The sequence below is a fragment of the Lissotriton helveticus genome, chromosome 3_2, assembly GCF_964261635.1.
Source record: "Lissotriton helveticus chromosome 3_2, aLisHel1.1, whole genome shotgun sequence".
NCBI lineage: Eukaryota > Metazoa > Chordata > Amphibia > Caudata > Salamandridae > Lissotriton > Lissotriton helveticus.
This window is the reverse complement of record NC_136062.1, coordinates 253,490,696-253,505,549: the sequence shown is the minus strand read 5'-3', so window position 1 is coordinate 253,505,549 and position 14,854 is coordinate 253,490,696. Positions and strand designations below refer to the sequence as shown.

The 14,854-nt window shown below is 43.5% G+C and overlaps 1 protein-coding gene across 2 annotated transcripts in view; it reads right to left on the bottom strand.

Annotated features, from left to right (window-relative positions):
• Positions 1 to 14,854, bottom strand: part of UBE2Q2 (ubiquitin conjugating enzyme E2 Q2) — a 758,043-nt gene that overhangs the window by 286,156 nt on the left and 457,033 nt on the right. For both annotated transcript variants that reach the window (XM_078685153.1, XM_078685152.1), the window contains exon 6: positions 63 to 147. In XM_078685153.1, the coding sequence (XP_078541279.1) occupies positions 63 to 147 (85 nt within the window). The remainder of the gene's footprint in view (positions 1 to 62; positions 148 to 14,854) is intronic.

Genomic DNA, 14,854 nt, shown 5'->3' with positions numbered 1-14,854 from the left:
GGGGTATTCACAAAGTTAGGAATCTGTGATAAATACAAAGATGAGCGAACAGGTTGTCTTACCGGTTTTAAAACTCTGTGATCTGTATATATCCCTGAGTTCTTTCATGAGACGATCAGAGGCCTGCACGGATCCAGAAACTGCACCCTGAAAAGAAACATTAATTTGTTTGTTATTGGTTCATATTCATAACTAGGTGGATCAACAATTTTTTTATTTAAACGTAGGGAAAGAAAACTGACATATTAAATGCTAGAGATTTATTTTTAGTGAAACCTACTATATATCACATTTCTACCTGGACACGAAGCAAACCTAAGGAGATGAGAAGTCCCCAATTAGATTCCAAATCCAAGTAACTATGGCGGCATTGTAAGTTGTGGATACATGCCACCAATCTCAAGAATGGACCTACTCAAGATATTAATTTGCAGAACATTTCTAAAAACAGTCAAATGTCCACCCCAACGAAAACTGCACATCAACATCCTGTAACTGCAGGCCATTTAAATGACTATAAAATGTTTCCCACCCATGTGACAGGTAGATTTGTAAGGACAAACCATGACCTTTATAATTTCAGAACGTAGGGCTTTGGATTTTCAATATTAGCAGGGTCCCAGCTGCTTTTGCCTTAAGTAATCACAAATTACACTGATCACTTTAACATTCCTATTCCTACACCACAGGTTGAAGCAGATCTAGAAAGTGCTAACTAGACAACGTGTACACCTCTACAACCACATTACTCCAACTCTCCAAGATTTCAGTGGCTGCCATTCATGGTGCTCTCTATTACCAACAGGGCCATGAACAGTAGTATAAAGATAATCGGACACCTTGTTAACTTGGCAACTAGTGCCATGTAGGAAACCCATATGCAGACTGGCCATGCTTCTTATCCCTATGTTGCAAAAAACTCACTTTGGTTGTCATCTACTTTCAAACTCTAGAACTCTCTCACAGCAAAAATAAGGAACAGTATTTTAAAATGAGTTAAGGCCAGGCTGTTCCCAAATATACAACCCATTAACCAAGCGCCTCCATAAGGTGAAACAAATCACCCATCCAGAGGACAGTTAGAAGAATTGGAGTATCTACAAGTGCAGCCAAAGTTTCCTCAAACCCTTCTGCTTAATCACATGGCTGCTAAACGTATTTAGCAACATGCTGCACTTCTGGCCTCAAATATCACCTAGTGCTTCCAACGTACCCCAGAATACAACACACCACAAAAATATAAAACCTACTAGGTAGCTCCATATTTGACCATCCAGGAGAAAATGTCAGGGTTAATATAGTGATGTCCAACATTACAAATACAACAATACATTATTAGTTATACTGAAGAATAATTTTCACAACAAGAATGCTAAAAATCATAGTATGTACAAGTATGAACAGCTTTAATAAAAATATGGTTTGAACAGATTGTAGTGTCATAAGGCACTATCCTGACTTGGCAATTGCTTCCCTCTTGTTCTCAATGACTGAGAAACTGTAATATCTCTGCTGCACACTCACCACTAGGTGAGAAACAATGTTGCCTGTGCTTTTTATTGACCAGATACTAAAGGAAATATATTGATAAACCCAATAAACTGTCCCATATAAGGCTGGTACACCTAGACATGGAAAACTGTAAGAAAACAGATACCAGTCAGAGCCATACTCCGTTCATTTACTTCTTTCACATCCGGGGTGAATCAGTGACTTATTTCTTTTTTCTCCAAGCGCATCAGTTAATTCAAGCAAATGTACCGCTTTGTTTTCTTGTTTTGTTAACACCAATACAAGCTATAGATTTTTTTTCCTTCAACTGTTTGGTAGTAGGTCTTCCCCTAGAAACACCCAACATAAGTGCTGGTGGCCCCTATGTGTGATGGCATTTCCAGATTTTGTTATGGCAACTTCTTCCTTTGCCTGCCTACTGTTTAAGTCCCTCCTATCTGTAATCCTAAGAACAACTAATTTCTAAGAATGTAGGAAGGATGCATGTGAATACTAAAAATTCCTCGAGTTCAAAGACTAATCCTACAAGCTAGTAACCACCTTGTTTTGCAGCATGAATTTGTTCTGGATTCACAGGCTGTGCACTGGTTTGGTAGCAGTATCCTTCTCTATTCTCTCTGGTTGGAGAACAGATGCTCATGCTTAGGAGTTCAGTATATCAGAACCTCCTTGCCCAGTCCAGAGCCACATGGATGACTTGGGCACAGTCCATACTGATCTTATTCAGAACTCAAGGCAGAAGTGGTATCGGCAGAAAGGCATTCAGGAGTCCCAGGTTGGAGTCTAAACGGAACGAGTCTCCGAGTGTAAGTCGTTGGAAACCTCAACATGCAGAAGCACTGTCATTGCACATTCTCATCAATAGCAAATAAATCGAACCAAGGTTCTCCCCATTCTCAGAAGAGACTTTGTGCCACCTCCGGGTGGCAACCATTCGTGATCCACAAGGCATCGGTTTGTCTGCTCTGATGTTTAAAGATCCTGCCAAGTGATACATGACTAGGAAAATGTCGCTCCAGCCAGGTTCAGAGGCACAGGATCTCCTGCCACAGACACCAAGACCCCATTCCACCCTGTTTGTTTGAATACAGCATGTCGGTAGTACTATCCGTGAACACCTGAACCAGGAAGGAAGTCTGGCTTACAATGACCAGCAAATTGCTTTCTGCTCCAGAAGAATGATGTGGAGCTGGAAAAATGCCCAAGACCAGAGTTCTCTTATCGCCAACTCTCCCAGGTGGCCACCCCAACCCAGAAGCAATTAGTTGGTCACCATCGGCTGGTAAGGGTGGAGGGCTCTGCCGCTGGTCCAGTCATTGTTTGTTATCCATCACTGCATACCTTTTGTAGTCTTCTTTGAAATCTCGACCGGGTCGGAGAGATTCAATTGATGCTGCGCCCATTGGGACTTCCAGTCCCACGGCAGAGCTGCTTGTGCCATCAGGCATGCCTCATCAGCAGGATGCTGGAGGCCCTCAGACCCAGCAGCCTCAAAGTCGGGCTTACTGAAACGACAGGTTGAAAAACGGGGATCATGTTGCCCCGATTGCCCTGGACTATCTGCTCTGGAGGGTGGGCGCAGAACTGCACGGTGTCCAGAATAGATCAAATGAAAGGAAGAGCCAGAGAAGGAGTCAGGTGTAACATTAACATGTTGATAGTGAACCCCAGTGAATTCAGGAGATTTGCTGTAGTTTAGAGTTGAGTGACGACTGCTTGGAATGAGCCTGCCTTCAGCCCCTGAACTCTGAAGGTAAGCTGCAACCACCGCCATCACTTTCATGAACTGGTGAGGTCGTAGGGGAGCATAGGAACTGGAAATGCTTGCGGCCTACTATGAACCACAGGTAACACGTGGGCTTGCAGGACGGGGATGAAAATAAGCGTCCTGCAATCTCAGTGAAATTAAGTGTCCACTAAGTTCAAGGTTTTCATCCAGTCTACAGGGTCCAGGGCAGACAGGACTTGAGCCAACTTGAGCATTCTGAATTTCTCCTTTTTCAGGAATTAGTTAAAGGGGTACAGATCTAGTATAGGATGGAGGCCTCCGTCTTCCTTTGGGACCAGGAAGTAGAGGGACTAGCAACCACGTCCTACTTCTAGCACTGGCCCACTCTCTCGATGGCTCCTTTGGCCAAAAAAGCCTGCCCTTTCAGAGGAAGCATGAAGAGATGGTCCTCAGTCAGTCTTTCTGGGGATGGTGGCAAAGATGGATAGGTTTCCACGAAGAAAGAGTGTAACCCTTCTGGATCTTTTGATGCATCCACTGGTCTGATGTTATTGACTGCTATTGGGGCAGATGGTTCTTGATTCTGTCACCAGCATGGCTGCGATGTGTGGAGGGCATACTAAAGGAGGATTTGACAGCACGCTGGCTTTGTTTCCCAGATCCTTTGTGGCCAAGGAAGGGGAGAAAGGAGGAGTGAGGCTGGCTCAACACCAGTGAAGAATCCAAAGACATGGCAGTAGCCCAGCTCACCTTAAAATGTTCAAGCGCTGAATTAGCCTCATCACTCAACAGGCGAGAGCCATTGAAGGGCATATCCATCGAAGCCAACTGGCCATCCCTCGAGAGCAGACTGGCCATCCCTCAAGAAGCCAGTTGTTTAGAGCCAGGTGTGGTGGAGTAGTGCCACTGTGGGAGGGACAGCTCTACTGTACAGTAAGGGAAAATTCCCTCATGGCCTAAATACTTTGCATCTTTTCACATAGTTCACATATTTTCCAAAGAGTCCTTCAAAACATGGCAATAACACTTTCTTTATTTGTATTTAAACTGATTTATTAGTTTTTTTCATTTAGATCAAAAATTTCTTTTATACTTTTTTTGAGTTCATTGTATTCTTTTCCAGTCAATAAATAGTAAAATTTAGATCATCATGTATATACTTTTCAAATTACATATACAAGTTCAAAAACAAAGGACACCCTACAGAGCACACACCTAAACATACTCACACACTAATCATACGTACACTAACACACACATCACTTCCTATGCAGTACATTTTCTTTCTTCTGTGGCTAAGGTATCACAGATTGTTATGTGAACTAACACGCCAGGTCGACGCACGTTTCGGTGGATTTGTACCACCTTCCTCAGGACCTCAACAGAGAAAAGCTTGCTTCCTTATTGTGTGGACACAGGGTATCCTTTTGAAACTGCAGAGGAGTGTTTTAGTAAGGGCTGAGGGATCGCTTGAATTGATGATCAGTCCTATTAAAAGCCTGAGTTTTATGGCTGATATTTTTATATGTGGTTCCTATTTTCTTATTTCAAACATTTCCGGACACAATTCCCAACGAAGATATCTTATTTTCATGAAGAGGCTCGGTTTTATACTTGGTACTTTGTAATCCAGCAATTTATTTTCTTTAATTCGATTTGAAAATGATTTTCACAAAGCCGAGTCATACGTGCCGTATCTCCCGATCCGATCCATATCCAAAAGTCCCATGGGACAGCTCTACTGAGCAGATCAGTAGTGACCAACCCACACCAGATGGAGAACTTTTCCTTGCCATTAATAATGGCCTGGTTCAGAATTGCTCGAACCTCTTACGAGACCATGGGCAGAACAAGGAGTGAGAATATCAGCATTGCCCTGCTGCTCGTGCCAGTTGTCGTCTTGAAAGAGATCAGAGAGGTCAAAGAACTGGAAGGTTTTGTCATCGCCTCCCTAAAGTCCAAGTGTACTCTTGGCCTGTCTAGGGCAGCGTATCTGAGCCAGACGGGCAATATGTTTCAGGCGGCGCTGGGGTCGACATCGAGCGACGCCATCTCTGAGGCAGACAGGACAATGGGGTCTGCATCATCGGGTGGCGCCAGTGACATCAGGTGTAGTGGGAGCAGGCTCACCAACGGTATCCTGATTGAGGCACTTTATTGCTCCATGGGGTCCACAAACGTGCCATAGGGAGCCGGTACCAGAAAATGGAGCACATAGCCATATAGAACTTCTTAAAGTGGGCAGGGGTCACTCTGGCTACAGAAAGTCGGGGAGGTGCAGAGTGGACCTGGCAGGAGCAGGGCCTAGAAACATGAGATTAAGGGGGAGACGAAGTGCCCTTGGACTACTACTTCTTGTGCTTCTTTGACTTATCAGACTTCAATGACCACATCTTGGTTTACAAAGACGACCGATGGCAAGGCAGACTTCGCGACCAGGCCATCTAGCAATTCTCGTCATAGGGACAGTGCCTTCTCTTGCCGCAACACAAGGAGCTCATGGCTTGGTTCTAATCACCTTCGGGTGCATCCACAGACAGTCAGCACAGGCCCGGTCGTTGTGATCTGACCCAAATATCATTGACAAACCAAGTGAGGGGAATCAGAAACACTATTCGAACTAACAAAAGCTTCAGTGTACCCGTACATTGGCACGAAGCAAGACACACCATTTCTCAAATACGAGGCCAGATAGTTGAGGTGGTTAAAAACCTAGAAGGGTTAGATATTCGCAAACGATTATTACAGAGAGAGATCCATTGGATAGAGGCCTTGGGGACAATCACCCCAAAAGGGTTGAATGACCGAATAGATTACAGTTGTTATCTATGACACACAGGGCTTATTTTCATTTTTTATAATAATTTACTATGCACTAGAATAATTCATATTGTGGTGCCTTAAATATGCACACGGTGCATAAATGATGTAATGACATGTATTTACATATGAGAATTATGATTTACAACACAGTACTGTTGGTTTCAATTGCATATGTGTTACAGGATCAGCTGCAGCATTATTCATGATACACATACACACTTATCCTCAACAAGTTGGGTCGTTTTTTCTTTTATACATTACTCTTATAATTTAAAACGCCAACATGCCACTCCTTGCAGGAAGGTTTTCATTTGCACAAATTGTTTCTTTCATGACGATCTACCCTTTTCGATTCAGTATTTACTACGAGTCCTCTTTCTATTTCTATTTACTCACGCGGCCTATTTCTAGGTCTACTGTTACCAATCACAGTGACTCACTTTTCAAACCAGTCGAGTATCCAACAAGCCGAGCATCAACTCCAAGTTAGGCGTTTCCACACATACAACCGGTAAGCCAGAGCGTAACTACAAACAGGATAAGGAACTCCACGGGGTTCTTTAGAACGATTATGGCTCACACACTTATCATTGTTACAGAGCTTACGCGGGACCACCAGCTCGGACCACTGAACGCGACCATATACGTTTTGGTAAGTGACGGTTCGTCACGGCAACTCACTCTCTCTTGTCATTCCGCGCATATTATAATAAAACTATTATCTCTACAGGAAATAGCCACCTGTATTTTCGAATAACATCACATTGGGTAAGATTTATTACTTTGGGCACACAAGACTCATGTTGAACAAACCTCATCATTTTTCGGCATCCTATATCACTTGTTTCTAATCACAGGTTTCGTATCACGCTGACCTTACTATGAAGGGAACTTGCGTTATATATCGCAGCTCAACAGGTGAGCTTTTTGACCACAACTTCACGAGAAGCACAGCATTCGTAACTCTTTTTTATATTGTTCACCTGGTTAACATTAAGGGCACCCCATCACCCTTTAAATCACCCGCTCAATATGTAATTGATACATTTGCACAAACATAATTCACATTCTGACAGTATCTGCTGTTGAATTAGGTTCCTCCAAATGCATACAAATAACAAATGCTTTATTTATCTGTTTGTTTCAGATTTTCCCCTGATGAAGGGACAGTTTGGTCCCGAAATGCATTGGGCTAACTTACAATTTGTTTGTTGAGCTTACAAAAACGTTTTCACCTGCTTGTAATTAATGAGGGTTGTTTATTGTTGAAAGCACAACTGTGAAGCATGATCTATTGAAATTATCCTGTTCCATTTTCAGTTGTTTAAAGCCTGAACGGTCATGGCAGACAGTGGGCCGGCACCCCTGTAGAAGCACGATTAAAAATAAAATACCTAGATAAGATAGAACACAACCCAGTTCATCTCCTACCTCCAAAAAGTATGGGAATCAAAAACGCACATCTGTCTGAGACATTCCCCACAAGGCTTAAACCCTGTTAGTTTGTTAGGGGATCCTGTCCCTAGCACACTGGAGGTAATTTGCTCAAAGAGAATCAACACAAAGTAGGAAAAACAATTGGTCGAATATTGAGCAACAAGGCTCTCAGAATGTGCGCTGTTGGTGCAGAAGGAAAGGAACTAAGATCTGCATGCTGGAGAGGCAGCACGCACATAACTTCCGAGGGTGAGCCCATCAACACCACATACTGGTGCGTTGAGGTACAGTTCAAGATTTTTCAGATCCAGTCTGACGTCTAGGGAGTATTCCTAGGCGAGAAATCTGAAGTTAGAAGTCTCTATCAGAATGTACAGACTAAAGTGAAGTGTGCAATGGCAAGGAACTGTGCATTTGGACACAAACACCTTGTCCTTGTGTATATTTAAGTAGAGTTCCTGTGTGTTGGTAGTGGTTGCAGTTTGCTGATCCTGCCTAGCAATGGGATGGGTATTACAAGGGCTGTCTTTAGCAGTATTTCAGTTTTGCATTATGGATTGGCTCAAACTGTCCCTTCCTTAGTTGTGTGAAGCACCCTGTTTAGATTCCACATGGGTGTGGGTATGACCCTACAGGAATGACCCTTCAGGATGCTATCCTTTTTGCTTCCTCTAGGAATCTCTTTATGACAGGTCTAATGAAGAAACTGCTCCCCATATACTGTGTGGACCTTTCATGTACTCTTTCTACTGGCTTCCCTTGGGATCTCTGTGCTTCCACGTGTGAGGGTCAGGTATCCCAATTTAAAGTACACAGGTGCCAAGCCTCTAGGTTCAGCCCAGGGCCGGCGCTACGCATGGGCAGCTGCCCAGGGCCTCGCACTCAGCCCACCAGCATGGAGCCACGCACTGGTGATGTGTCCTGTTGGTTCCCTGGCGATCCATTTCAAAGGGAGGGGCCCCACTCACCGAGCCTCTCAGGGATGGTATCTTGATACATAAGGGAGGGAGACGCTCCCTTCAATTGCAAGGAGACACATTCACAGACACTGTGGTAGGCCCATTGTCCATCATTTTGGCGGCCCCATTGTTTTAACTTTGAGCCCACAAGCAATTCTCACACCTATCGGACTGAAGGTGTGGGAAATGCTTGTGGGCTCAAAGTTAAAAATGTGGGGGGGCGACAAAATGCTGGACAATAGGCCTCCCACAGTGTCTGTGAATGGTTTCCTTGCAAGGGGCCACTTATCTACATTAGAGGGGCCTCGCACATTCCCTTTTAGCCCAGGGCCTCGGAAATCCTAGAACCGGCCTTGGTTCAATCAGGCAGGCTGGCTGCGGGTGGCAGACTTGTTTCTCCTGCATTGTCAGGAGGTCTTGCGACGGTTGCAGTTTTGAATTTATCAATGGTATTAAACATATTGGGGAAAAGTGTATGCAAGTGTTCCTTACCAGTCTATTGATGAGGCATTCCCCATGACAGGCAGTGTGGAAAGCTGGACACAAGGTTTTGCCATTTAACGTTTTCTGTCTGTTCCCTATTTTCAAAACACCTCTTTTAGTACTTCTGTTCAAGGTTGGATTAATGTGAGGCACTTTTTTGCCTGCTCAGTCCGTCTGTCTGCAACTGCGTTTTGTAATCATGGCAGATGCACTGTCACTAGGATTACGTGCCTCTCTATGGGCAATCTCCAGATGTCCTGGGCCAGTTTGGACAGCACATGATTTTGTCCCTCTCTGAGATAGAGCATGACAGTTGTGTTGTCTGTCTGCATCTGAAATATTTTCCCCTTTACCTGGCGTTAAAGACCTTTTGTGCGATGAAGGGAGACTTGAATTCCAACACATTTATGTGCTTAACCACTTGTCAGTCTCCATATCCCCCTGATGGTCAGGATTTCCCTGTGCGATCCCCATCCTGTGTGAGAAGCATCCGTAATGGTTATTGAGGGAGCTGCAAATTTGAATGGTCTACCTATAGTGAGGTTTTACATGTTTTCAGTCCCATATCGGAATGGGGCACATGTGGAAAGAGTGGTATGTACAGGGCACCATCATGCCCCTCAATTTCTTTACACTTCTCACTGTCAAAGACCATCACTTCTGGTAGAGGAGAGTTTACTCTCTCAATGCCATGGTCCTCCTGTGCACTGGGAATGTGTTCACCTCTTTCAAGCTCAGCCTGCATCCAGATACCTTTCCATGCTCACATTCCAGGAAGACCTTTTCATGTTCAGAGACTGGGAAGGATTTTTTCACATTTATGATGAACCTCAATCTGTGAAGTGGTAGCTTCATAGCCTGAATGCTGTTTTCTCTTTTACCACAAGTTGTCCAGGTAGGGGTATATATGTAGTTCATTCTCCTTTAGAGGGTGGCCAATACAGCTAGAAATGTTGTGAAGACCCTAGGTGCAGGCTTATCCCAAAAGGTAATAATTTGAACTTATAAAGTACCTTGTCCACAACGAAGCTGTTGAATCTGAAAAACTCATTCTGCCTGCTAAGGACCGATCTGATTGTCATACTAGCAAGTACCTTTAGAATACCCTTGGTTGATCCCCTTTTTGGGATTTTATATCTTTTGCTTTAACAGGAGTTCTTGTACTCCTTGCTGAAAGTGAGATAATCCCTCCATACTGCGATTCTTTGCTCTTAGTGGCACTGTTAGTGGATTTTGTGTAACTCGATGCAATATCCGTTTTGTATAATGCTCAGTGTCAACGTGGAAAAGATGGCCTCCCATTCACTGAGGAATACTTCGCAATTCAGCCCCCAACCTCCGGTAATGTGTTTTGGGGGTGGAAGTTGAGTGAGTCACTTTACTCCGAACCCCTTGACCTTCAAGGTCTGTCCTCTGCCACTAAAAGGGAGTTGCAGGAGATGGGGTCATCAGGACTTTGAGTCCGGTGTTTGCTTGGCCACAGTGCATGCATGAGCTTTTATTTGCTTTTCTTAGGGTCTGAATCTATCAACACCTTCCTTGCCATTTCCAATAGATGGATGTGGATGATCCTATCTTCGGCATCAGAACATCGCTAAAGAGGCCGACGTCTTTGACTGAAGTCTGATTCTACAGCATCATTGCATAGTGTACCCACCTTTGTTTTTCCCTGCCATTCAAAATGTTTGTCTGGACCTTGGTACAGGCTTCACAACCCTTGGTGCTGTGGTCTTTTGTTAGGCATGTTGCAGATTTTGTGGGAATCCGTTTGTTCAAACTTGAGATGTCATCTTGGACAAAACCTAAAGGGAATGTTCTCCATTTCCCCAATGCTCCTGATTCCCTGGCTGCACATTCCTCCTAACGTGTGGTTACGTTTCTGGTCGTGTTTTCTCGAACGAACAGTCACGTTTGTATTTTTCCTTGATTCTTCCGTAACCTTCTGGGTTCCAATAGTTTCTTTGCCCCCTCAAGCTTTTCCCTCTGAGATCTGATTATTCAACTCTTTGGTTCTCCTACTAGACTGAGCCATACGAGAGGGGCTGCTTTTTGTAAGAAGTATGGGAACACCAGTTATTTGGAATTTTGGACTCCCATGGATGTCTAGTATTAAAAAATGTCTGGGTTTGGTAGGGTTCCCTGAATGACGGCCGAGCCCTGGTCCAAATACCGTAGCCACTTCCTTCACCAAAACAGGTAATCTTTTTACTGCAAATGCAGATTTCTCTAGGTTATGTTTTTGCGCCTTCTGTGTTGGGGCACAAGTCCTAGCCACATAAATGGCATAGCATTTTTATTGGAAGAAGTGTGGTAATACATACTAGTATAATATTTGCTAATATGAATTGCATTTCGCTCTATTATTGCCTTCCACATGTAAGTCAGTGTGTAAGAAAGATAAAATGTTTGTACACTGACCTTTAATTCATATTTTCTGAATCCCCAAACTTAGAAGTGTACGAATACCCACTATTCATAAACTCAGTACATTGTGCACATTAAAAAAAATACATAGGTTTCCTTCATACACATTTTTGGACAAGCAATAAACACTATATATCCCTGTGACCAGACGGGTTTCATGAACATCCCGCTATGATATTTTTGGTAAGTTAGTCAACGGGGCAAAATATAACAGATGAAAATATTGCTAACAATTGCTTTTTATTTCCTATTTATTTTCATTAGGTTTTGATTTCAACAATTAGTTTCTTTTGGAAAACAATGAGCAACCTACACAAATGACCCTTTGGTAAATTCGAAATTCACACCAATTTTCATCACAAACTTAAAATAGGCTGACTTTGCACATAAATAGGAAAAATGGAGTGCCACTTAAAAAATTGAACTTTCATATTTTTTCTTCTACAACTGCGCTTGTTCCTGAAAATTGGGTAGATGATCTTAGCGTATCAAAACTTTTCTTGATGCCATTTTTATGGGGGGGAAAATGCTTTCTTCCAAAGCATTTTTTTTCAATAAAAAAAACTAAATTTCTATGTTTTGGCAATTTCCGTGTTCCCTCCAGGGAGTCTACAAACGTTGGGTGCCTTTTGGCACCCTAAGCTATGGAAAAAAAGGACACACAGATTTCCTGGACACTTTTTGTACACAACATGTTATGAAGGTGTAGACGATAGTTGCCAAAAACATTTTTTAAAAACCAAGCATTTGCAATGCAATAGGTCTCCCATTTGCGAGAGTTTGAGCTATTGGCATTGTAAATGACAATGCCTTTTATTTAGGTTTTGGAAACCTGCAAGCAGTACGTGAACACGCACTTTGTACTTATAGTCATTGCTTATGAGAAGAAAGGCTGGCAGTAAAAGGGGTGCAGTTACTGACAACCTTGCTTCTCATAAGCAACAACTATATATCAGTGTATTGAGTTACCTCAAAGGTAGCAAAATATCCTCTAGCCCAAGTAGAGAGTTATTCGCCGAACAACTAAAGTAAAACATATACTATGATTATTTCTTTCTGGCAGCAGTACAGAATGCAGCCTGGCCAGGGTTCACATACATGCCAAATTTCCACACTACATACTTTGCACAGATTTAAGTTTTTTTTTTTTTACTGTGTATGGCAGAGTTCCCCTGTGCAACTAGTCTCTGATGTCAGCACCTTGAAAAAGTGACAGATTTTCCCACATGACTAGTGTTGTAGCCAAAATATATATCTCGTATAACATACACACTCCAGAAACTATAGAACTGTCCAGACACCTACTGTATATTGGTTATTATGGCACTACACTGCCCCAGCATATGTACCCCAGGCGTGTTGCACTATTTTAAGGCAGTTTTATACTATTAACACTGCAGTAATTAATATGTGAAATACGGGTGTCCTCTTTTGAAAGAAATCGACACACAAGGCATTTGGAATGTTACATATAAGCACACTGTACCCACGGAAATGCAGACATAAGTAATCTCAAAACTTTGTAACTATGCCTTCACAGGCATAAAGGTTAGATTTATGCCTGTTGTCGAGTCATACATGTATGCTATCCCTTCATTTGTCACACATTGTCACTGTTTGGTGAAAGGGATTGGACTTGAAATGAGAGGGGACAGAGGTAAGCATTGTAGAAATAATGCTAGACATCGGTAAAAAAATGTCTGCAAAGTAATTGATTTCAATTGTAACACAGAACAGCTGCATACAGTGTAAGAAAGTGGCTCTGTATATACTGCACCAAAGTAAGGTACAGTGTGCACAGAGTCCATTGTCCCCCCAGAGGTTAAAGTTAGATATAACCTTACTCTCTAAAGTGGTAGCTTGGTCGAGCAGTAAGGCAGTATCTGAGGACAGATGTTAAGCATTTGTTTTACACACTCAGTCAGCAAATGGTCTCACACACTCAAGAAATGAACTCTAGGCCAATTGTTTTGTATATAAAAATATATTGTTGTTTTATTTTAGAACCACAAGTAGGTATAAAAATACTTTCTCAGAATGAGGTTGAATACTTTCAAATAGTGATAGACTTTTCAATGCAATAGATACAGTTGTTGCAATATGCAACACAATCCGAACACAATAATAACATTGAGCTCAATGGGAATTTTAAGTAAATGCAATATCAATTACTTTGCATAGGTTTTTCTTACTCGGGCTGGATCCTGGATTCAGCCTTGGTGCATCTCCTGTAAACAGTTGAAAGAAATCGTTTTTGTTACACAGGTGATTTTTAAGGAATATTTGTATGTTTCAAAAATCGACACTTAGAAGAATTTCTGGTAAAAACCAGGCAATGTTATCCTAAGGAGGAAAATCAGGTTATCGGAAAATCACAGTTCTAATAACTTCTTAGGGTCAGTGCTGGGCACAAAGATCCAGCACTGGGATCTCTCCTGGGAACAGGTGAGTAGTTTCGTTTATCGGATGATTTTTTTGTGAATATTTTAAAGTTTCAAAACTCGACACTTAGAAGAATTTCCAAGTGAAAACCAGCCAGTGTTACCCTATGGAGAAAATGCAAGTTATCGGTTTTCAGGTAAGTACTCGACTGGCAGAGTTGAGGGTTCTGGGTTAAGACTCGGGGGTCTCCCAGGGTCAGGTAAGTACAGTAGTTACACCCTCAGCAGCACAGAGGCAGCCGGGTGCAGAGAGAGTAGGCCCAATGTTAGCCTACGGCGGGTAGGGGGCCTTTGGTTGGTGGCTGCAAGCAGGCAGGCCACGCGGCTGTGGGAGCTGAGCTCCTAGTCACGTACACAGGGCAAGTGGGGAAGTAGAATAGAACAGATGCTGCACTTCCAGTGGCACTCGGGCAGCTGGTTGCAGGGTGCTTTTGGGCCGGCGGGCGCCCAATGTATTTCAATGGGAAAGCTGCAAGATGAATAAAGGCTGCAAGTTCAGGGACGGAGATTCTTCAGGTCTGACCACCGCAACGAGAGGTAAGTTGGGAAGCTGTAGGTTAAGTAGACACCCTGGAGTTGGGCATAGGAGGCCGTGGGGCACTGGGTGCAGGGGTGTCTTTTGGTGTCGGGAAATCTCACCCTCAGCTGGTCGCGGTTGGAGGGGTCCATGGTTGTGAGGCGGCAGGCGTCGTCAGGAGAGTCGAGGAGGGTCCTTAGGTGCTGGGTTCTTGGTCACAGTCGCCGGGGGGATGTCCTCATGGTCTTTGTTCGCCCAGGCCGGGCTCGGCGGGTGCAGAGTGTGCTGGTGTTTGCGGTTCCTAGCTGGCACCAGGGGTTGTAGATCTTTGAGCAGAACCCACTGCTCGTGGGAGTTCCAGTCTTTGGATATGCAAGGCAGTCAGGTACTCCGGGGTTTTCGAGGTTGCTGACCACAGGAGTCGCCGGGATTTAGCGGGAGCGGATTTGAGGATCGACAGGCCGGTAGGGCTGGGGCCAAGTCAGTTGGTGTTGTCCTCTTGTTAGCAGCTGCACGGCAGGTCTTCTTT